The following is a 25,181-nucleotide window of genomic DNA, read 5'->3' on the forward strand; positions in this document are numbered from 1 at the left end:
TTTTTGTTTGTGTGGTTTTTTTTTTTTTTTTAAGATTTTATTTATTTGTTTGACAGAGAGAGAGAGAGCACAAGCAGGGGCAGAGGGAGAGGGAGAAGCAGGCCCCTCACTGAGCAGGGAGCGCAATGCAGAACTCAATCCCAGGACCCTGGAATCATGACCTGAGCCGAAGACAGACACTTAACCATCTTATTCATCCAGGTGCCCCTCTTTGGAACTTTTGATGACTCCCCTTTTTGTACAGCTTAAATTCTAGGTTCCCTGTAATGACACTTGATCCTTCCCCATCTACTTGTTAAGCTTCCTTCCCCATTGCACATGCTTCCCATTCTCATATAACACATATAGTCCCCATTGTCTGAAAATGGAATACTTTCAAGTGTCTGTGACTTTGTTCACGCCTGTATCTGAAATGCCCTTTTCCGATACACTTGGAGCTGTTGCTATATCTTTATTGAGAACCATTCCTGATTTTCCCAGTTAGCATTTAACACTGTCTGTGTTGTATCACAGTATCCTTCTTACGATTTTATTTTAGCGGATTGCTATTGTTATCCCTTTACACATGTAATCAACACAGAATTACAAGTTCTTCTCAGGCAAGGACCTCTCTTATTCATCTTGAGATCCACTCGGTGACCAGCACAGTGTCTTACCCTGATTGACTTCTGAGTAGATTAAAAAAATGACTAAGGGAGATGCAATTATTTTCACTTAAGAGTAAGGTGGCAGTAAAATCTGCATATTCTGTATTTTAGTAGTTTTGTATTTATGAAAGCTATATATGTTTTGCAGCCATTTTGATTTCCATAGAAGTGATTTTGACAGAAGAAATAAGACTCAATGACCTTGGAAGAAAGGGTCAGTGGACAGAAAATTGTAGTTGCAATTAGGACTTGGCTTATCCACTTACTAGTGTGTAACTAAACATTTTAAAGCATTAATTTTCTCATTTGTAAGTGAGATATCCTGGATATGTACAGATTTGAGGACCAAATTCAAAATGAGGTAACGTCTATGAAAACATGAAAGCCTAACTGCTCTTCAAAGCATCATTATGCACATTCCCAAGATGAAGAACATTGAGCGCAGAGAACTAAATCACCCACCATTGCTAGTTATAAAAGGTGAAGTTAAGTGTTATAAAATGTCCCATTCTCTTCCTCTACTACTTAACTTGTTTTTTATTGTGTGCCAATGAAAAATATATCTTTACTTCAACTATTTTATTTCAAAATCTTTTGGAAATAATTTTATAAAAACACAAAATATTATAGGTACTACATCTTCTCTATATAAGATTTCTATAGACCCAGTACAGTGAAATTTACCCACGGATCATTCTAATACCAAGCTAATTGAAGAATATCTCATTAGCTAGGTATTTTATTCTACTGACTTAAAGATCTACCACAGGGGCGCCTGGCTGGTTCAGTCAGTAGAGCATATGACTCTTTTTTTTTTTTTTTTTTAATGATTTTTTATTATATTATGTTAGTCACCATACAGTACATCCCCGGTTAGAGCATATGACTCTTGATCTTGGGATTGTAAGTTCTAGCCCCATGTCGCGTATAGAGGCTACTTGAAATAAAATATTTATTTAAAAAAAAATATCTGCAACGGTCTGTGTCAGAGATGGCATTTACATGAGGAAATAAAGGAATGCCACAGACCGTTCAAGAATTTGTATTCAAACCTATATTAGAAATTAAAAAATTAAAAAACATTTTGTTCCTTAAAAGACACATGTAATGGAATAAACTACCTTTTTTTTTTTTATACTCACATGAGTTTAGTAGTTTGCTAGAATAAGGAGTCGTATCCCTGTGATCTATAGACATAGGACAAACTAGTCCTTGAGAAAGCTGCGATGTTTCAGATACATGGGTTGAAAGAATATTTGCAGAGTCTTTGTTTTTTTCTGTAACTGGTGTGAACTATTGAAGAGAGAAAAACAAAAACAAAGCTAAGATTTACCTCCACAAAAACACCACCTAAATCCATAGACTGTTATACCACCTAAGTAGACAATGTTAAAGTAACTCAACATGCTTGATATTTAAATTTATTTTGAACATTTATTTTAAAAAAGGATTTAAAAATTTAAACGGTAATCACAAAAGGGCATGTTATGTGACTTTTTTCTAATCAAATACTTACAAATCCCAAAGAGCTGATGAGAGATAACACTTGTCCCGGGGTTCTTGAATAATCTTGTCTAGGTTTAGCCATTGATGGTGTTGTAAGGATATCCATCATATTGATATCTATATATGGAAAGAAAAGTATATGAAATTCTTTAAAAACTTCTATGTCATTGACTTACTAGTCAATAATCATCTGTTCTGAACTTTGTCCCCTTTCCACATTAACATTACCTATAACACTGGCTTGTGTAAGACAAATGTATCCAGAGAAGTCACCATGCCACAGAATAAATATATACAACCAAGCAGACAGAGAAAGACACATACTGTATGATCTCTATTATATACGGAATCTTACAAAACAAAACTAAGCTCACAGGTACAGAGAACAGATTGGTGGATGCCAGAGGCAAGGGTGGGGGATAGGAGAAATGGATGAAAGGGGTAAAAAAAAAAAAAAAAAAAAAGATACATATTTCCCTATTAAAAAAAAAAAGCAACTGATTGAAATCATTAAACTTTGATAGAACAGAGTTTTGCTCTGGAATGAATAGAACACAGTGTAATGACCCAAATTAGGGAGTACTCAGTAACTAAACAAGAGTATTATCTTACTGGCAACAAAATAATTCTTGGTAAATCAAATACTAGAAAAGGATGTGGTAAGAAAAATTAAGAAAGGAATATTAGGAATATAAATTAAATTTCAATATCACAATCTTTTTAAGGAATTAGTACAAATTATGGGCTCCCCTGTTAACTAACATGAGCAAGTGCAGGTCAAGATAGAAACTGATCCAGAATTTTTATCAGTTTCAGTGCATAACTTTATAAAATAATTCAACATTCACACAGGTGTACTGTTTTCTTTAGATATCAAAAATGGTGGGCGTCTGGCTGCCTCAGGCTATAGAGCGTGCGACTTGATCTCCAGGTCATGAGTTAGAGCCCCACGTTGGGTATAGAGATTACTTTAAAAATTAATTAAAATAAAGTAATCACGCCCCCTGCCAAATGGTAGGTAAAGTGTAATATTCTATGTGGTATAAGACTTTTTTTAAAAAAAGATTTTATTTTTAATTAATTTCTACACCCAATGTGGGGCTTGAATTCATAACCCAGATATCAGTATCCTCCACCAACTGAGTCAGCCAGGGGCCCTCCTATGTGAAATCAGACAATTTAAAGGTAAACTGGAAATTTGAACTTAACAAATTTTATTTATACCACACATTGATGAAGCAGTAAGGACTAACAGGTAACAATAAACATCTTAAGGAATATTTTATAAATTAGGGGTGCCTGGGCGGCTCAAATGGCTGCGACTCTTGATTTTGGCTCAGGTGGTGGTCTCGGAGGTGTGGGGTTAGCCCCCCCTTTGGGCTCCAAGCTCAGCTGGGTGTCTGTCTCTCTCCCTCTGCCCCTCCTCTTGTTCATGTGGCCTCGCTCTCTCTCTCTCAAATAAAAATAAATAAATGTTTTTAAAAAAGAATCTTTTATAAATTAAATGTTAAAAATATTATGGCAGTGATTTCTTGGATAGGATCCCAAAGGCACAGGCAAAAAGCAAAAATAGACAAGCGGGGCTATGTCAAACTTAAAAACTTCTGCATATCAAAGGAGACAACAGAATGAAAAGAACCTACAGAAGGGGAGGAAATATCTGCAAATCAGTTATCTGATAAGGGGTTAATGTACAGAATATATAAAGGACTAAAACCCAACAATAAAAAAAATTATCTAACTAAAAAGTGGACAAAGGATTTGGACAGATTATTATACAAATGGCCATTATACAAATGGCCAACATGGTTATGAAAAGATGCTCAACATTAGTAATCAATAGAAAAAGGCAAATCAAAACTATATATTATCTCATACCCATTAGGATGGCTAGTAACAAAAAACAGAAAATAAGTAGTGTTGGCAAGAATGTGGAGAAATTGGAGCCCTTGTACATTGCTGGCAGGAATGTTAAACAGTGCAGTCACTATGAAAAACACAATGGAGGCTCCTCAAAAAATTAAAAATAAAATTACTGTATGACCCAGGCATTCCACTACTGGGTATGTAAGGGTCTCTAAGAGATATTTATACACTCACGTTCATTGCGCTATTCACAATAGCCAGGCGGTAGAAGCAACCCAAATGTCTACTGACACACAAATGAATAAAAAAAGTGGCATAGATATGTATAATGGAATGTTACTCAGCCTTTAAAAAGAAGGAAATCCTGTTACATGCTGCAATATGGATGAATCTTGAGGACATTAAGCTAAGTGATATAAGTCGATCACAAAACGACAAACACTCTATGATTCTACTTATATGAGGTACCTAAAGTACTCAAACTCACAGATACAGAAAATAGAATTGTGGCTGGGAGGAGGGGAAATCAGGGTATAGTGTTTCAGTTTTGCAAGATGAAAAAGTTTTAGAGATCTGTTGCACAACAATGTGGATATAGTTAATACTACTGAACTGTACACTTTTTAAAAATGGTAAATTTTATATAATGAATTATTTAGCACTATTGAAAAAAAAAAAAGAAAAACCAAATTCAGAATCTGTATACTTAAAAGATGTTTGTCCTAACTATGTATACTAATATAAATGTAGAATGATTTGGGAGGCAAACTATATTTTATTTATTTTTATTATTTTTATTTTTTATGTAAGCTACCTACTTAGTGTGGGAATTGAACACATGACCCCGAGATCAAGAGTTGCATGCTCTACCAGCTGAGCCAGCCAGGTTCCCCATGGGAGCCAAATTTTATTTTATTTTATTTTATTTTATTTTATTTTATTTTATTTTATTTATTTATTTATTTTTTTAAAATTTTATTTGTTTACTTGACAGAGAGAGAGGGAGAGACAGGGAGAGAGAGCAGGAGCAGGGAGAGGGGCAGAGGAAGAAGCAGACTCCCCACTGAGCAGGGAGCCCAACTTGGGGCTCTATCCCATGACCCCGGGATCATGACCCGAGTGGAAGGCAGGTGCTTAAGAGACTGAGCCACCCAGGTGACCCAGAAACCAAATTTTAAATAAATCATCAGATAGGAAAAAAATAAAATAAAAAATATTAAACTGTTATATCACCATAACACAAAATTTATCTGATTTATGACTTTTTCCAATATCTTATCTAAAACCCAGGGAGTTAGATTTGCCTCACAATTAGAAAATATTTAGATTTTAGAAAGGTAATGTGATAAATATATAGTGGGTTTTTTAGGTTTTTTTTTTTTTTTAATTGAGGTATGACACACAATTTTACGTTAGTTTCAGGTGCACAACCTAGTGATTCAACAACTCTGTACGTTATGCTGTGCTCACCACAAGTGTAGCTACCGTCTGTCACCATACAATACTGTTACAATATTATTATCTATATTCGCTATCCTGTAGTTTACATCCCCATGACTTATTCATTCCATAAATGGAATCCTGTGTCTCTCACTCCCTTTCACCCATTTCGCCCTTTTGCTTCTTCTCCCCCACAAGTTTGTTCTCTGTATTAATGGGTCTGTCTCCACTTTTTTTGTTTGTCTGCTTTGTTTTTTAGATTCCATGATAGAAGTGAAGTCTTATGGTACTTGTCTTTCTGACTTGTTTCACTTAGCATAATACCCTCTAGGTCTGTCCATGTTGTCACATATGGCAAGACCTCATTCTTTTTTATGGCTGAGTAATAATCTCGTGTGTGTGTGTGCACGTGTGCACACGCCATATCTTCTTTATCCATTCATCTATTGATGGACACTTGGGTTGTTGCTTCCTTATCACGATTATTGGAAATACTGCTGCAATCAACATAAGGATGTACATTATCCTTTCAAATCAGTATTTTTGTTTTCTTTGAGTAAATATCCAGTATACTGTATAGTAAGGAACATCCCTAGTGGCATCTCATCTAGCCACCTGTACTCAAATATTATTATTACTGCTGTGAAGAATCTAAGTAGTTATGTGACATGGGATTAGTAAAAACCGTAAATAGCCCACATCAGCTCAGGTCAGATTTTATCAAACTAAATGAAAAACCTTAGGTATTCAAAACTTTTTGAAATTTGTACTTGCAGATAAAGAATTATAGATCTGTATTTATTTTCAAATAATTATAATCCCGTGGTTTATAATTTATAAGCCCAATTTTGTGGTCTCCTGTTCATTTATTTCTATCCGCTACCATTTTAATAGATAATACAATATGCTACCAAGTCCATAAGCTCTCAAGTATCTGTGTTTCTATGATAAACTTAAGTAATTTCTAGTTTCTCCCTATTAGAAACAATTCTCCTACCAAATTTTATTCTTGTATTTTGTTCTCTTGAGCTATTTCTTTAGAATAAATTCCAAGACAGAGTAAGTAGGTCAAAAGAATTAAACTCTTTTGTTTCTTAAAACACAGTGGTAGATATCCGTTGGAAAGCACTGTGCTAATTTACAATGTTTCTGGAAAAACTAACCGTGCTTTTGCAGTCTCATTAATTTTGGATCTTCAGTTCTTTCTCTCTCTCTCTTTAATTTTGCCTAGCTTAACACTGTGAAATGATTCATTTGTTATTTTTTAAATTAGCATTGCTTTCATTGCCAGTAGTGAAATTAACAGACTACCATATACATGTGTGTGTATGTGTGTGTGAATTGTGTTCAGTTTCTTTGCCCCTCGTTTATCAAGTTCTTGGTGGTGGTCCTGTCAGTGGGAATAAGTTCTGTAGGTATTACTGTTCATCATGTTATAGTTATTTTAGTCATTGTACTGATGTTTAATTGGTCAAACCAGTTTCAGCAGAGACAAAAAGTCAGAAAAACAGAAATTGTGAGTTCCTCTTTGAAAATCCAAAGATCTTTGAGTGCCCTTGATGATTTTGGAATGATTATTTTCATTTCTCATCTTTTTTTTTTTTCATTTTTCATCTCCAATTGAAAGGAAATACCATTATATCTTTCTAGTCTTTTTTTGAACAAATAATCATCAAATTTTAGCATTATAAACTAACAAAATAGTGTAAGTTAATAGCATGTAGTTGTAGGGTTTTTAAAAAGGTACTTACCTGCTATTTTTCTTACCTCTATTCAAAGTAACTTTGGAAAGGCCAAAATCTGTTAGTTTAATATGACCTTCATTAGAAATAAGCATATTGTCTGGTTTCAAATCCCTGTACACATAAACAACAAACAGCAGATAATTAAAAAAGAGCTAATGTTGATGTTAGAATTAGCAGAGAAAAACCCAGAAAGTTACAGAAGAATCAAACCCTATTTATTTTCTCTAAAATAAGGTACTTATTGTTGGCTTTGAGAGTGCAAAAAACAACTCTCGAAAGTAAATAATCTTCTGTATATTTGAACCTACAAGAAAGTTAACTGATTTAATACTAGATTATCTTTGGCATTATTCATTAGATAGTCCATTACAACAAATAAACCTCATTAGATAAAATAAACCTCAAGCCACACCAAAATCATATTTACCTCTTTCATGGAGGGTAAGATTAAGCCTTAATAGAGAAGAGCCACTTAGAACATGACTTTCTTTGTACAGAGAAAAACACTGCAAGTCAGTTGGAATTATAAAATATAGCACTTTTGTATGATGGTAGGGGAGTGGAAAAAAGATTCAATATTCTTCACAATAAAATGGTGTACCCATGCTCAAAGCAACATATTCAAAACACAGGGAGGAGAGAAGAAAGAAGAGTTGATGGAATTTCTCCTTTTTTTTTTTAACTTAGTGCTTTCATTAATTTTTTTAAAGATTTTATTTATTTATGAGAGAGGGAGAGAACATCAGCCAGGGGAGGGACAGAGAGGAAGGGAGAAGCAGACTCCCCGATGAGCAGGGAGCCTGACAATGAGCTCCATCCCAGGACCCTGAGATCATGACCTGAGCTGAAGGCGGATGCTTAACAGACTGAGCCATCCAGGAGCCCCAAGTTGATGGAATTTCTAAACTCACACAAGTTACTACCAAACTTTAGATAACCCAGATACATGGGCAAATGATTATGCAAATATTTCAAACTCAAATATTTAATACATAATTTGATTATTTGTGCTTTTAAGTAATAGTTTGTAGAAAAGTCAGTCTTTACCTGTGGATGATTCCATGTCTGTGAAGATAGTCTAGAGCCAAAGCTACTTCAGAAATATATTTCACGGCCATCTCTTCATCAAAATAACCATATATATGTAGGAGAGACTTGACATCTCCACCAATAAGATATTCCATTACCTACCAAAAAGGAGTATAAATGTTACAAAATAAAAACAATATGATTACTTCAAAAACATTGAGTACTATAGTTATATATTTTTAGCATGGTTCTGTAACAGACACATTTTCTTGATCTCACTTGGTGCACATTAATACCAAGTTTGCTCATGTTGCCATATAGTTTTTTAAAATTGAATTTAAACTGTTTAATCTGAATAAAAATTCAGACTTACAGAGAAGGTATAAGAACAGTCCCATATACTCTTCATCTAGATTCACCCATTGTGAGCATTTTGCCCATTTGCTTTCTTCCTCTCCACACATATGAATATAAAATAAATGTTTGTTTATAACATAACTGTTACAGAATAAACAAAGGAACACAATTATTAACATAAAGATCTTAAACCCACGATTTTTATTGACTAAGCAGTTTAAAAAATGTGGCAACATTAAGAACTGATATTTATAGCTCTAAAGTTATTGCTAAATAACTGGAGAATTGGGGGCGCCTGGGTGGCTCAGTCGTTAAGCGTCTGCCTTCAGCTCAGGGCATGATCCTAGCTTTCTGGGATTGGGCCCCGCATCGGGCTCCCTGCTCAGTGGGAAGCCTGCTTCTCCCTCTCCCATTCCCCCTGCTTGTGTTCCCTCTCTCACTGCCTCTCTGTCAAATAAATAAAATCTTAAGAAAAAAAATAACTGGAGAATAAAGTTGAAGAGGTCATGACCTGTCACCACAAAATTCTTTGTCGTGTATCTCCTAACAAGGATATTCTTACATAACTACAGCATAATAAAATTCAAGGAACTTAACACTAATATAATGCTATTATCTAATTGATATAGTTCGTATTCAAATGTCTCTGAGCATCTAAATAAGTGTCCTTGATAAGACTCCCGCCCACCCCAAGCCAGGACCCCCACGGGATTTAGTTATCATGTCTCTTTATTCTCCTTTAATCTGGGACAGATTTTTGCCTTTTGAGGGGGGCAGTCTTTCCTGACATCCGATTATTTCCTCACTATTCAATTCAGGTTTGCATTTTTGGCATGAAATCTAAATAAGTAATGTTGACTCTTTCTTAGAGACACTCCCACCAGATGAGACACCTGTCAGGATGTTCCATTACAGGGGATGTTGACTTTGATCACTTAGCTAAGGTGGTGACTTCCAGATTTCTCCAATGAAGAAGTACTTTTTTTACCCCCTTGGTAATTAATAACTAATGGGGTAAATACTTTGAGAATATGTAAATAACCTAACAAATTTGCAAGAGCTGATCTTAGCATCATGTGACCACAGATGATTCTTGTCGGAATCCAATATGGCTATGTGGTTTCAAAGCTCTACTATTCCTTCTATGTGCACTAGTCATTATTCTAAAAATTTGTACAGTTTTAAGATATAAAATACTGCCTAGTAAGAACTTCATAAAACAAGTCCTTTCTTTCCTCTTAGGTCAGTAGTTTCCCCCTGGTATATAGAGGTTAGTCAATGTTTGTTGATGAGATCAATCATTAAAACATTTACTAAGCCGAAAATCTATGATACACACTGTGCTAGCACTGGGAATATAAAGCGTCTCTGTACTGAAAGAGTTCATAATTCGGTAGTAGGTAAATAAGTAAACAGATACTGTATTTGAGCTCATGAGAATATTTATTTTCTTATATCCGGATCAACAATAATTATTGATCCTTTTTATCTTTGTCAATCTGAGAAAAAATGGACTTGTTTAAATGTTTACTTACTTTTAGGGAGATTTAGAGTCTTTACACTATTTTTTAAAAAGATTTTATTATTAAGTAATCTCTACACCCAATGTGGGGCTCAAACCCACAACCCCAAGATCAAGAATCACATGTTCCACTGACTGAGACAGCCAGGTGCCCCTATTTTTGGTCTTTTATGTGTCTTCTGTGAATCACTTCTACTCTTTGCCCATTTTTCTACTGGGGCATTTAATTCTTTCTTACCGATGTAGAAAATCTGTTTACATAATAGTAAAATTAGCCTTTTGTGTATTTTCTGAACAATATTTTCTCCAAACTTGTTATTTGACTGTGTAAATGGTGTTTCGTGTCAAAATATGTTTTATTTTGTACCTAGTAAGACCTACACCAATTTATGATTATAAAAATATTCACATCAGTTTTCTTCTAATACTTTTTTTTTTTGAAAGATTTTATTTATTTGAGAGAGAGAGTGCATGCAGGAGTATGAGTGGGGGTGGGGTGGGGGTGGGCAGAGGGAAAGGGAGAAGCAGACTCCCCACTGAGCAAGAAGACTGATGGGGCTCAAACCCAGGACCCTGGGATCATGACCTGAGTTGAAGGCAGACGCTTAACGACTGAGCCACCCAGGCGCCCCACTATTTCAAGTTTCATAACTAAGCAGAAAATGATTTCAAGTGACTTCAAAACCAGAATTTTGATAGTATGTCCCAAAGACAAAAAGAACAGCGAAAAAAAAAAAGAATTCTAAATTGAATCTAGTTGTTTTAGTGTTAGTAAAACAATACTGATATTTTTATTTTGAAAATATTAGATATACATAATGTTATAAGTTAAAGCAAATGAGTAATTATGTTAATGCTGTTAGGAACCCAGATGGTTAGGGTAAAAGAATATATTTTTTCAAAATATTTTTATATGTTATATATTTTTCTTCAATTTTTTTAAAGAAGATGTTTATTTATTTATTTACTTTTAAGATTTTATTTATTTATTTGACACAGAGAGAGACAGCCAGCGAGACAGGGAACACAAGCAGGGGGAGTGGGAGAGGAAGAGGAGCCCGATGTGGGGCTCGATCCCAGGACCCTGGGATCACGCCCTGAGCCGAAGGCAGACACTTAATGACAGCTACCCAGGCGCCCCTATGAGTTATATATTTTTCAAAGATGCTGGATAAAATTCTATAATTTCCCAATGAATTGGAAATTTCAGCATGAACTTATGAAATATTTTTCTCTTTCTATAAAAATGTTATGGGGGTGCCTGGGTGGCTCAGTCAGTTAAGCAGCCAACTCGATCTCAGCTCAGGTCATGATCTCAGGAAGATTGAGTCCCGAGTTGGGCTCTGTGCTGGGCATGGAGCCTACTTAAGATTCTCTGTCTCCCTCTGCTCTGCCCCCCTCTAAAAAAAAAATGTTATAAAATACATAAGTTGCAGGGATGAAAAATACAGCACAGGAAATACAGTCGATGACATTGCAGTAACTTTGGTGACAGATGGCAGTTAGACTTACTGTGGGGATCATTTCATAATGTATAAAAATATGGAATCACTATGATTTACACCTGAAACTAATAGGATATTGTTTGTAATCCTTTAATTCTTCCTGGCGCTCTCCAATGCCTTTACTACATACTGTTTCATATACAGTGTGTGATTAAATAGTCCCCCACCTTCTTTGGGAATGGAGTATATCAATGTTTCCTTCTTTTTCCGTGAAGAGCCAGATAGTAAATATTTTAGGCTTTGCAAGCCGTATGGTCTGTGTGGCAACTGTCTCACTCTTCTGTTTTTAACACAAGAACAGCCATAGATAATAAGTAAACAAAAGGATGCGGTTGTGTTCCAATAAAATTTATTAGTCACTGAAATTCAAATTTCATGTAATTTTCACATATCACAAAATATTCTTCCTTTGATTTTTTTCAACATTTTAAAAATGCCAAAACTATTCTCAGCTCACAGGCTGTGTAGAAACAGTGGGACGGATTTGGCTCGCCGCAGGATTAAAAGATGGAAAGTCAATTATTCTTATAGTATTTGGTTTTCACCTTACTGCTACTCTGTATTTTTTTCAACTCTCCCAGACGGTGAAACAGCCTATAAAGTGGACCCACGTCTCTGGCTTTCTTAGAACCTAGGGGGTGTCCTGAGGGGTTCTGAGGGTGAATTCCCTCAATACAAACTTGTATCTTTGCTCCAAAATCCTTCCCCACAGCATTACCAGGTCTTGTCTCTCACAGAGAAGGTCATTACAACCAAGTATTGCAATTCATGGTAGGGTATTCGTCAGAGTGTTGTTTAGAATAGCAAAAAACCCCCAAACCAACTCATTAATAGGGCATTTGTTATAACAATCACAGAATTCCTAAATAAATCCACGTAATTCTGTGTAGCCATTAGAAAGGATTAGGTCACCAGTAAGTGGAAAAAAATATGTAGAACAGTAAGTATAACATGATCACATTTCATGTACTTAAATTGTGTAAAAAACTTTTATTGATCCTGAATTAGTCTTACTGCAAAAAAGGTGTTCACCACCATCCTAGAAAAACTTTTCATTCTCCAAAGTTTCCTGGCCTTCCCATTAAATCTTTGAAACCACATTTAATGTCAGTCTAAATATACTCACAGATTTACCGGAAGACTAGAAATGGATTTAACCATCAGGTACCAAAAGAGTTTTAGAGTTGACACTATTTTTATAATCTATCCTGAATTTTCAGGTGTACAGCTTGAAGCTGGATATCATGTTCTGTTTAGTTTCAAGCTTTTGATGTAGCAAAAAGCTGAAGTGCCGCACAATTATGTTCCATAGACTTACAAGAGAGGTTTAGCATATTGAGGATAAAGGGATCACACTCCTGAAGGCAAATCAAATTATGAGAGGAATGAGCATTTTGTTGGTAAACTATAAATTCAGGGTCTAAAATCTATATCCTAAGACCCATTCATTCATGAAAGCCATTTGTCCATACTGAACAGAAGCTACTGGAGACACCAAACATTTAATCCACAGACCATCTCAGGAATCAGAATCTCTAGAATTTGTAGTCAAAATGTCCTCACCAATTCCCGCTCCCTCAAATTCTTCATTAGAAATGAAAAGCAAGCAACTCTCGAAGTCCACATGCCCCAAACTCACCACTCCGCAGTATCTTTCCTTACTATACACCAAACTTTATATAGTATTCCTAGTTATGTCCTTTACTTACCAAATATTTTTAGCACTATGTGCCAGATACTGTTCTACATGCTTTGTATTAACCTATTAAAATTTCATAACAACCTCTGAGGTAGTACTATTATTATCTCCATTTTGCAGATGAGGAGACTGAGGTGGGATAGTTAATTTTATGTATCAATTTGGCTAATTCATAGTACTCAGAGATTTGGTGAGACATGAACCTAAATGTTGCTGTGAAGTTGTGTTTTAGATGAAATTAACATTTAGGTAGACTTTGAGTAAAAGCTGAGGACCCTCCGTAATCTGGGTGGGCCCCATCCAGTCAGTTGAAGGTATTACAAGAAAAAGATCAAGATGTTGTCCTCCATGCCCCCCACCCCCACCCCAACCCAAGAAAGAATTCCGCTTCTACACTGCTTTTGAACCTGAGTTACAACATCAATTCTTCCCTGGGTCTACAGTCTGCTGGCTTACTTTGCAAGATTTCAGACTTGCCAAGCCTGACAATCACATAGAGCAATTCCTTAAATTCCCACCCTCTACACACACACACACACACACACACACACACACACACACTCTCAGTTCTTTCTCTCTGGAGAACCCTGGCCCATACAACAGTTTCGGGAACTTGGCCAAAGTCATAAAGTTAGTAAGTGCAAAACTTGTAATTCAAACCCAGGTACTCTAAACCCAGAGACTGTTTTTTTTTTTTTTTTTTAAAGATTTTATTTATTTATTCAACAGAGATAGAGACAGCCAGCGAGAGAGGGAACACAAGCAGGGGAGTGGGAGAGGAAGAAGCAGGCTCATAGCGGAGGAGCCCGATGTGGGGCTCAAACCCAGAACACTGGGATCACGCCCTGAGCTGAAGGCAGACGCTTAACCGCTGTGCCACCCAGGCGCCCCTGGTTTTTTTTTTTAACATATATTTTTTAAAGATTGTTTATTCATTTATTAAAAAAAAGATTTGATTTATTTATTTGACAGACAGAAAGAGGGAGAGAGAGAGCACAAGCAGGGGGAGCAGCAGGCAGAGTGAATGGGAGAAGCAGGCTCTCTGCTGAGCAGAGAGCCCAGTACAGGGCTTGAACCCAGCACTGGGATCATGACCTGAGCTGAAGGCAGATGCTTAACCAACTGAGCCACCGAGGCGCCCCTTAAAAATTCATTTTTAAGTAATCTCTACACCCAATGTGGGCCTTGAATTTGCAACCCTGAGATCAAGAGTTGCATGCTCTACCAGCTGAGAAAGCCAAGTGCCACACACCCCCACCCAACCTCGATTGTATTCTTGAGTCACTGAATTCAGTGATTGCTAAACGAAAAAAAAAAAGTAAGATTATTTACTTACCAAGTAGACATTGTTTGCTGATTGTAGTGAATAGTACAAATGGACAATGAAAGGACTTTTGCTTAGTGCTAGTGCATCTCTCTCAGCTTGTACCTGATGTGCCATATTTTTGTTGATCATATCTGCTTTTTTGACAACCTATGACAACATAACAATACACTCATTTTATTTTTTTATTACAAAGTGTTCTCAGGTTTCAGAGTTGCCTTTGTGAAAACAACCAGAGAGAGAAAACAGATGTCATTGTCATTGCCCTCAGGAAACTGTCAGAAAAACAGCTAATATGGTAAAACAAAACTAAACTTTCTTCAAGAGAACTGCTTATTTTGGCTTCAAGTGGCAAAAGTATCACATACCTTTTGAGAAGGAGAAAGAAGTAAACAAATGCTTCCCTAGTGCCCTACATACTAGCAGAAAAAAAATTCCATTCTACTATTCTTATAACGAATTCAAAGGTAATACTGTTCCTAATAAGCCCCCAGATAATCAGGAACCTAGGCACAGATAATTAGCAGCTAATAAATTTTCTTTTACTTCTGATTGTTTATGAATGGGAATTGAATTAGAAGGAGGAAGAATACAGGAAGTTTGCCTAGAAAAAAAAATCATAATAGTTAAAACTACTGAAAGTTAACAGTCTCAAATGCTGTCTTATAGAAAATAACAAATTATTCTTTGCGAGTTTAAGGTAATTGGTATAGAAGCAAAACTGTAATATAATCTGTATTAAAATTGGAGCACTAAACTGAACAGTAACATTGAAATCAATTGTCAGGATGATTAAAAGTCATATTTCTTCCAGAGACTCATTAGAGTATTTAATAAAATCATTAATACACTATAAATTCCAGTCTTATATGCTTTCCATAACAAAACTGAGGGAAATTGACAAAGCCAGTATGTAACATGATTTCACCTATCATTCCACTAGATTGGAAGCTCTGTGAAGGCATGTTTGTCTTGTTCACCAATGGATCCTAGACCCTCCACACAAAGGGGATACTCAACAAACATTCATTGAAAAAACGAATTGGTGTTTTTATTTCAACAACTGATAATGACTGATTAGGAAGTATAGTAGAAGGAAAAGAAAATCATTGGTGGAACATATGAAGCAGGAAGAATTAATTTCAATGGGTGGGTCTGAAAGGTCAGGGAAGGTCTGAAAAGGATCGAAAATGAGCCTTAATACATAAATAACACAGGTGGAGAAGAGCAGAGAAGGGTGGGAGAAAGGCTCTTAAGGAGGAACCAGCATAAACGTAAACTCAGAGGCAAGAAAATACACAGCATTCAGGGACTAGCCAATTGTCTGGGGTGGCTAGAACATAGGATTTGTGGAAGTTACAGTGGAAGTTTAAGGCCAAAACTTGGAGTATGATTTTTTTTCTTTCTTTTTTTTTTTTTTAAGATTTTAATTATTTATTTGAGAAAGAGGGAGCACAAATGGGGTGAGGGGAAGAGGGAGAAGCAGACTCCCCACCCAGCAGGGAGCCCGATGTGGGGCTCCATCCTGGGACTCTGGGATCAAGACCTGAGCCGAAGGCAGCGGCTCAACTGACTGAGCCACCTAGGCGTCCTATGATTGCTTTTCTAAGGAGTTTGGACTTTAGCTTGCAAGCCACAGCCTAAGGAGTGGATGAAAAAATTAGCGATTCTAGTTAGGGGCTTATCCCAATAGACTAGGTATGTCAATTAAGGTCTGGTGAATCTCAAAAACACTGTCCGGTAAAAAAAACACAAAAAACAAAACCCAAATACAAAAGTATATATTGTATGATTCCATTTACATGCAATGTAGAGAAAAGGCAAACCTATAGAAAGTAGATTGCTGGTATCCTGAGGCTAGGGGTGTTAAGAGGGAGGTACTACAGACAGGCAGGAGATCTTTTTAGGGTGATGGATATGTTCTAAAATTGGATTGTGGTGATAGTTACCCAATCTTTAATTTACCAAAAATTGACTTGTACTTTTAAAAAGGAAGGGAGGGAGGGAGGAAGAAAAAAACAAAAGAAAGAAAAAATGAAGTCCTGTATCTGGGTAGTCTTGGGAATGGAATGGAAGGGATAAGAAGGAATATGAGACGGAATTGACAGGACCAGTTGAGACATTGGTTATACAGATGAAGTAGAAGAAAGTTAAAATGACTCAAGTTTCTAGCCTGAATGACAGCGATGAAGGTTATTTCATTAAACGGAGAGAGCGAATACAAAAGATTCAGTGTTGAAGCAGTTAGTTGGAGGGGACTGCTCAAAGTTAGGGAAGTATAATTTCAAGATATCTGGTGGATATTTACATAGCAATGTCCAACAGGAAGTTGAAACTGCATCAGCACTCTGACTGCTGGTTTCTTTCCTTTATCATGTTCACTCAGTACTGAAATAAGAGTAATAGGAAACTATGGGAGTGGGTGAGGACCAAGAGTGGCCAAAGAGCCTCAAATACATTGAAAGCTCTTTGAGTGCTTTTGTAATAATATATACTGCTGCAAGGATAAAGGGATGACACGTTCTAATATATTTCAGTTTAGTCTTTGTTTCAAATTTAATGTTTCCAACTTAATCCCGGTAAAGGTCAAGGTGGGAAAAAGGATTTAGAAATCTTGGCGTCTCCCAAGCATTGGCTGTGTGAAAAGAAGGGCGGGGCAGAGGCGAGACACCCAGCCTGCCGGCGCTCAAGTCACCCCAAGTAAGAAGGCATGTCACAGAACTATAGAGGCACTTATGGCCCTGGGGCCTGCCCAATTCGGGGGCAGGAAAGAGGGCCGAAGGTCCGGACTCTTTCCCTTTCTTTACTCCCCGACTTCTTACCTTCACAGCATACAACTTGCCGCCTTTCTGCCCGAGATACACCTTTCCAAAGGCGCCACGGCTAATGGGCTTCACTATGGTGAATTCCTCAATGGAGGGAGGTCTTGGCACCGGGATCCTATTCACGCACTCCCCTGTCACCGTGTCTGCTTCACTCTCCTTCTCACTCCCCGCAGTGGGTTCCATCGTAAGGCAGCCCGGAAGAAAACCTGCAGCATCAGCTAAGGCCCCTTTCCGAGCCACAACTCCCGCCAACTGGGTTCAAAGTAAGACCCCGCCCACGCAGTGCGTCGTTAGTGACGCCACCGCGTTGCCGCGGTCGCCGCGCGGAGCCCAGAACACCCCCGCCCCTGTCACTTCCTGTTCGTAGGCGCGTAGGTACCTAATGGCTGTGAGGGTGGGGATTTTGGGAAATTCTCCAACCAACCACAGACTCCTCGAAGGCGGACCGCAGCCCAATTATTTCATTTGTAATAATGGGAGAGGCACAGAGTCTTTGGCCTACAAGAGGAAGGGGCTACTCAGACTTGAGTCTCAATCGCAGAATTGAGGTTTCTCCTGAGAAATTGAGGTTGATGGGATCCTGCTTTCATCTCACTTTTGTTTTGTTTGTTTTTTACTCTTTCGCGATCTCGCACCCTCGCAAGAAATGTAAGCCAGTTCGGTCTGGCTAATGGAAATCAGAGAATGTGGAGAAACGATGAGTAGGAAGCCCGTGGCTGGCCCTGTCAGCTGACTTATAAACAGGATGTAACTTGCCTGACTGAAGCGGATTAGGACCAACAGGAAGAATTTTCGATTTATGGTGGGGAAGATAAAGAGCACCAAATTGTAGCGAATGAGTTTATCGTACCTCAAGGCCCAGTCGGAAAAGGAGAATGTAATGGAAGATTTAATAAGTTAGATGTGCAAAAATTTAACAGGGTCGATGCCGTTCCTCCTTAAGAAAAAAATACGGCCAGAGTTTGGGGATCCCGCACTTGTATTATTCAACATGAACATCAACTAGTTTGGGGGCCAGGGGACCTCAGCTGCTGTAGTAGATACGTCAGTCCCGGAAAAGGGGAAGCGCGGACGTATGCCCCCGGGTGGTGTTGCCCACCTGCTCCGGAAGTAGTGTTGCGTTGGAGCCTTGCCTTCCGGGGCAGATTATCTGTCGTTGCCGCAGCTGTAAGAAGGGGAAGCCATTTTCTGTTTCTAAGAAGAGTAGGGGCTAGGGGAGAGGGGAAAAGAAAAGGAGAGAAGGGCTCAGCACCTCCCTTCCGAGCCGTGGACAGAGGGGCACTTTCGGCAGGCGGGCGAGGTCGCTGAGGGCCCGGAAGAGATGTTTTCGCTGTCGAGTACGGTGCAGCCCCAGGTGAGTCTGGCATCCGGTCCTTTTATTCGCCCCTCCTGTCCGTGGCTGTTTGCTGTTTGCGTTTCGTAGAAACTATTTCTTGTTTGGGATCCTAGGAGGGAAGCGGTCAACCCCAAGTGAGTCGTAGGGTTGAGAAGGGATCAGCGGCTACGCTGAGAGTAAAAGGCGGACGATGTAGCAGAGATCGATATGATGGAGTCTTGGTTTATCGAGTTCATAGCCTGGAATTTTTACTAGAGAATCCATTAGGCATTGGTCAGTGCGGGACATTCTGGGGTGGGGGGTGCGGAGTGGGGATGGAAACGCCTTTGCCTTAGATGTAAAGGGAGCAAGAAACGTTTTCTTTCCATCTTACCTCCTCTCCAGAGATTTAGTATAACAACCCGGATACCCAGTTCTTTCTTTCCTTTTTAAATGGAATTTAACTCAAACATGTTGTAATAATGTGATTACCACGAATGCTTGCTTGCTTGCTTGCTTGCTTGCTTTCTTTCTTTTTTCGGCCAGAAAAGACTAATAAATAAACATTTTTAAGTTATTGACTGCTTGCGTTACTATTTTTATTTAGTCTCTTTCCCATTTTTTCATAAAGCAAAAGATAGGGTAGAAAAAAATCGTTCCGGGGTTTTAATTATCTTCTTTCAGGAGTAGTCACTTGTGACAATGTTTTGTCCTTGGTTCATTTAAAAATCTTTTCGGATGGCAATATTTTGATAGATTTTTTTTTAGAGTTCTCAATTTTGCAAATAAACAGTTTTTGAACACATTCAGATTTCAAAATAATTTTTAATACTTTTTAGTTTCAGCATATAATTACGTTCCTTTGTGTGACCCCAGTCTCTTGGTTTTTTGTTTTGTTTTGTTTTTTTGCTAGTGCTGGCTGGATAATCGGAAATGAAGTATTATTTATTGGGCATCAGTAATGTACCTGCCAGGTGGACAAAACTAATGTGGAATCTTAGCCAGGTGAAGAGTGAATGGAAGTGGGCAGGTATCCCAGGTATATGCAAGGATATCTGGAGTCCTGAGATAAGGGAGAGCTTAGCTGATTGGAGGAACAAAAATAATGCCAGTGTGGCTAGAATGTAGTGATTACAGGGGTGATGACAGAAATGAGGTTGGGGAGAAGCTTTGAGGCAGATCATACAGGAAGTTATAATAAGGGTTTTTTTTTTTTTTTAAGATTTTATTTATTTATTTGATGGGGGACGGACAGAGGGAGAGGAGAAGCATACTCCCCACTGAGCAGGGATCCTGAAGCAGGGCTCCATCCCAAGACCCTGGGATCAAGACCTGAGTGGGAAGTATCTGACTGAGTCACCCAGGCCCCCCTAATAAGGGACTTTAGATTTCATTTTAAGTGTATTGGGAACCATTGGATGTTTTTAAGCACAGAATGCCATGATCAGATTTACATTTTCAGTAGATCACTCTGGCTTCTGTGGAGAATGTAGAAGGGCAAGAGTGGAAGTGTTTTCAGTTAAGGATGTTATTGCAGTAATCCAGAAGGGGGATAATGTACCACTAAAGTGGAGGCAATGGTTATGGAAAGAAGAGGATAAGTTAGGTTTTGTTTTGTACAAAGAGTAGAATTTAATGAGGGATTGGATATGAAGGATGATGGAAAGAAGTGTTTCTGGTTTGATCAGCCTGTTGCAGGAAAATGTTATTTACCAGTATGATAGTATCCGTGTAACTAAAGTCAAGGGGTTTGCCACTTGAGATTCATCAAATTGAACAGAACCCAAGGAAAGTGTTGAAAACAGAACTTTATTACTTGTTAGAAGTAAGGAGTCAGCTCTCAAAGCACTGTCTCTCTGTGGGATTAGTATAGGGAAGCTTTTACTCAGTGATTAGGGGATGGGGCAGGGAGTTCATATAAGCACTTCAGTACAGTTACTCATGCCCGGCATGTCAACACGCTAGTGCCTACATTGTATGTGAAGAAAAATGGTGGAAAACTCTGCCTCTAGGATATCTTGGTATTATAATGAGCTAAATGTAACTTTAGGACAACTCAGAGGTGCTTCTGTGCAGTTCTCAGGTCCCATCCAGTTCATACTGGCTCATATAAGGGGCTGTCAGGGAAGACACCTAGCAGGGGGCTCCCAGGTGAAACATCATGTCTCCTTGGCTGGAACTGTTGGTTGTACAAACCAAAACATACTCCTTCCCTGCTTTTGTGCCTTTCCTTCCTTCTGCTGAGAGCTCTTCGCCCTCTTACTTGAGTAACTTCCTATTGCATCCTAGCTTACATCTGGAGGAGTCCTACCAGTTGTTTGAAAAAGAAGTCTGACTTGGCCTGTTGAAAACAGTATTAAACCTTTTAAAATTGAAGTTCAAGAAGTATAAATCAAGAGGACTCAATTTTAGGAGAATTTATCATCAGCTGGATGGAGAGTTAGTGGTACATGATGTTGGTAGAGATGGTGAAGGTGTTTTGTGTACTATAGGCAGGCTTAACTGGGCTCATATAGGATACTTACGCATTTTATGCTGTGAAAGGTGGTAAACATTTGTAATTCCCGGTTGGTTGATCGATTGAATATGCCTGAATTTAAACTGTGAAGTTAGGAAAGATATAAAAGGTGAACTTTTTCATTGAGAAGAGATCAAACCATCTTTTAGTAACTTAAAACCTTTTTTGAATGAGAAGAGCTATAGCTAATTGAAATAAAGCTTTTCAAAGAAATAGGCGGGAAACACGTATCTTAAAATAATTTGATGCCTGTAGTTTTAAAAGAACTTATTCTTTCTCACCCTAAAAATAATATATGCTCATTGCCAAAAATGCCGAAAAGAAAAATACAGATAAGAAAATAAAAATCCTCCATAATCTCATTGTGCAGACATCATATTTTAGAATATATTCCTTCATACTTTTTACCTCTGTACGTATGTGTATGCATACTTTTTAAAAAAAGATACAGTTTTACATATAACAATTTTTAAATTTTACAACATATCATAAATTTATTTCTGTATCAGTAACTATGGGATGAAAAGTCTAACTGGAATCTGGAATCAGATTATCTTGGTTAGAATCTTTGTTCATACACTTAACTTGCTGAGTGTGACTTTGCACATGCCACTGAACTTGTCTAAATTCTTGCTGTCTTCATCAATTAAATATGAATAATAATGTTTATGCTTGTACTAAGGATTAAATGAGATAATATAAGTAAAGCACATAGTACAAAACCTGGCAGACAAGCATGCCTTGAAGATATTGTGGATTTGGTTCAAGACTACCACAGTAAAGCAAGTATTACAATAACAGGAGACAAATGAGTTTTTGGATTTCCCAGTGCATGTAAAAGTTATGTTTGCACTATACTATGATCTATTAGGTGTCTAAAAACAATGTTATACTTTAATTAAAAAATACTTTATTGTTTAAAAATGCTGACCATCATCTGTGCTTTTTTTTTTTTTTAAGATGTATTTTTTGTTAGCACACATGCACTCGAGCTGGGGGAGGGGGCAGAAGGAGAGGGAGAGAATCTTAAGCAGAATCCCTGCTGAGTGCGGAGCCCCACACGAGGCTCCCATCTCCCGACCCTGAGATCATGACCTGAGCCGAAATCAGGAGTTACACACTTAACCTACTGAGCCACCCAGGCTCCCCCATCATCTGTGCTTTCAACAAGTCATAATCTTTTTTGCTGGTGGAGGGTCTTGCCTCACAATTGATGGCTGATGACTGATCAGGGTAGTGGCTGCTGAAGGTTGGGCGTGTCTGTGGCGATTTCTTAAAATAAGACAACGGTAAGTTTGCAATATTGATGGACTGTTCCTTTCATGAATGATTTCTCTGTAAGATGTGATGCTATTTGATAGCATTTGACCCTCAGTAGAACTTCTTTCATTATTGGACTGAATCCTCTCAAACCCTGCTGCTTCTTGATCAACTAAGTTTATGTAATATTCTAAATTCATTGTTGTCATTTCAACAATCTTCACTGCATCTTCTCCAGGAGTAGATTCCATCTCAAGAAACCACTTTATTGGGGCACATGGGTAGCTCAGTTGGTTAAGCGTCCTGGGATGGAGCCCCAAATTGGGCTTCCTGCTCAGCGGGGAGTCTTCTTCTCCCTCTGCTCCCGGCTTGTGCGTGCCCTCTCTCTCTCTTTCTTGCTGACACACACACACACACTCTCTCTCTCAAATAAATAAAATCTTAAAATAAAAACAAAAAACCACTTTGCTCATCCGTAAGAAGCAACTCATCCATGTTAGTTTGATCGTGAGATTGCAGCACTTCACTCACATCTTCAGGGTCCACTTCTAGTTCTCTTCCTATTTCCACCACGTTTACAGTTACTTCCTCCACTGAAGTCTTAACCCCATCAAAGTCAACCATGAGGTTTGGAATCTTTTTTTTTCCAAACCCCAGTTCATGTTGATATTTTGACCTCTTCTTATGAAGATGTTCTTAATGCCATCTGAAATGGTGAATCCTTCCAGAATGTTTTCAGTTTACTTTGCCCCGATCCATAAGAGGAATCACGCTCTATGGCAGCTGTAGCCTTTACAAAATGTATTTCTTAAATAATAAGACTTGAGAGTCAAAATTGCTTCTGAGCCATGGGCTGAAGAATGGATGTTGTGTTAGCAGATGTGAAAGCAACATTAATCTAGTTGTACACATCCAACAGAGCTCTTGGGTAACCAAGTACATTGTCAGTGAGCAGTAATATTTTGAAAGGAATCATTTTTTTTATGAGCAGTAGGTCTCTTAACAGGAGCTTAGAGTATTCAGTAAATCATATTGTAAAGAGATGACCTGTCAACTAGGCTTTGTTTTTCCATTTATAGAGCAGAGGCAGCATAGATTTAACATTATTCTTAAGGGCCTAGGATTTTCAGAATAGTAAATAAGCTTCAAATTGGCTTCAACTTAAAGTCAGCTATATTAGTCCCTAACAAGAGAGTCAGCCTGTCCTTCAAAGCTTTGAAGCCAGGCATTGACTTCTCCTCTCTAGTTATGAAAGTTCTAGATGGCATCTTAGAATAGAAGACTGTTTCTTGTACATTGAAATCTGTTTAGTGTAATTATTCATTAGTTATCTGTGTCATCTAGATCTTCTGGATAATTTGCTGCAGCTTCTGTATCAGTATTTGCTGCTTCACTTGGCTCTTTTGTATTACAGAGACCAACCTCTGTTATCTTCAGTCTTTTCTTTTGCAGCTGCTTCACCTCTCTCAGCCTTCATAGAATTCAGTACAGTTAGGGCCTTGCTCTGAATTAGGCTTTGGCTTAAGGGAATGTTGTGGTTGGTTTGATCTTCTATCGAGACCACTAAAACTTTCAGCAAGAAGACCCCTTTGCATTTTTGTCATTTGTGTGTTCACCAGAATAGCACTTTTAATTTCTTTCAAGAACTTTTTTTTTTTGCATTTACAACTTGGCAAAGTACAAGAGGCCTAGCTTTTAGGCTATTTTGGCTTTTGACATGCTTTCCTTATCAGGCTTAATTATGTCTGGATTTTGATTGAAAGTGAGAGATGTGTGACTCTTCCTTTCACTTGAACACTTAGATGCCATTGTAGGGTTATTAATTGCCCTGATTTCGATATTGTGTCTCAGGGAATGGGGAAGCCCAAGGAGAGGGAGAGGGATGGGAAGGGCCCGTTGGTGGAGCAGTCAGAACACACACAAAGGTTATTGAGCTCAGTGCCTTCTATGGGTGTGGTTCATGGCATCCCAAAACATTTACAGTATTTATGTCAAAGATCACTAATCATAGGTAACCATAACAGATATAATAATATTGAAAAAGTTTGAAATATTGTGAGAATTACCAAAATGTGACAAAGAGACATAAAGTGAGCAATTGCTATTGCAAGAATGGTGCCAAAAGACTTGCTTGATACAGTGTTACCACAAACCTTCAATTTATAAACAACGCAGTATTTGTGAAGTGCAGTAAAGTGAAGCACAATGAAATGAGGTTTGCCTGTATGGTAAGAATCCATTTAATTTATTCATTTACTCAAATATTTATTTGGTATCTACTGTGTGTGCATTACTGTTGCAGTGGGATACAGTATGAATAAGATAGAGAAAAATAAAATCTAAAGTATGTAAGTTTGTGAGTATTGTGTAAAAACATTTTGTTACTGAAAACTGGATTTGTCTCTTGGTGACAAACCAAAAGACAGCCAAGCCAAAGAATGGGAAAAGGAAAGGTCTTACTTGCAGCAAGTAAAGGAGAACACCAGGCATCTTTCCCAAAGTGGTGTTTTCCTGAATAACAAAATTGGGAAAGTTTTATGCTAAGCGCTCATACATATTCATGATGAGGCTTGTGCAATGGGGAATACATCATGGAATTGGGGCAAAAGTTATCTTAAAGTGA

General features: G+C 37.8%; 2 protein-coding genes across 2 annotated transcripts in view; one reads left to right on the forward strand and one right to left on the reverse strand.

The window, feature by feature from the left end:
- Nucleotides 1-17,800, reverse strand: part of MASTL (microtubule associated serine/threonine kinase like) — a 33,372-nt gene extending 15,572 nt beyond the window's left edge. The window contains exons 1-6 of the mRNA XM_008709663.2: nt 17,463-17,800; nt 14,653-14,790; nt 8,252-8,391; nt 7,227-7,315; nt 2,164-2,270; nt 1,790-1,940 (exon numbers count right to left, since the gene is read on the reverse strand). Of these exons, the coding sequence (XP_008707885.1) occupies nt 1,790-1,940; nt 2,164-2,270; nt 7,227-7,315; nt 8,252-8,391; nt 14,653-14,790; nt 17,463-17,648 (811 nt within the window). The 5' untranslated portion in view covers nt 17,649-17,800. The remainder of the gene's footprint in view (nt 1-1,789; nt 1,941-2,163; nt 2,271-7,226; nt 7,316-8,251; nt 8,392-14,652; nt 14,791-17,462) is intronic.
- An 813-nt stretch (nt 17,801-18,613) lies between these two features.
- YME1L1 (YME1 like 1 ATPase) overlaps nt 18,614-25,181 on the forward strand; it is a 44,385-nt gene continuing 37,817 nt past the window's right edge. The window contains exon 1 of the mRNA XM_040645321.1: nt 18,614-18,819. Within this exon, the coding sequence (XP_040501255.1) occupies nt 18,787-18,819 (33 nt within the window). The 5' untranslated portion in view covers nt 18,614-18,786. The remainder of the gene's footprint in view (nt 18,820-25,181) is intronic.

The sequence above is a fragment of the Ursus maritimus genome, unplaced genomic scaffold (genome assembly GCF_017311325.1).
Source record: "Ursus maritimus isolate PB19 unplaced genomic scaffold, ASM1731132v1 scaffold_31, whole genome shotgun sequence".
In the NCBI taxonomy this organism is placed as follows: Eukaryota; Metazoa; Chordata; class Mammalia; order Carnivora; family Ursidae; genus Ursus; species Ursus maritimus.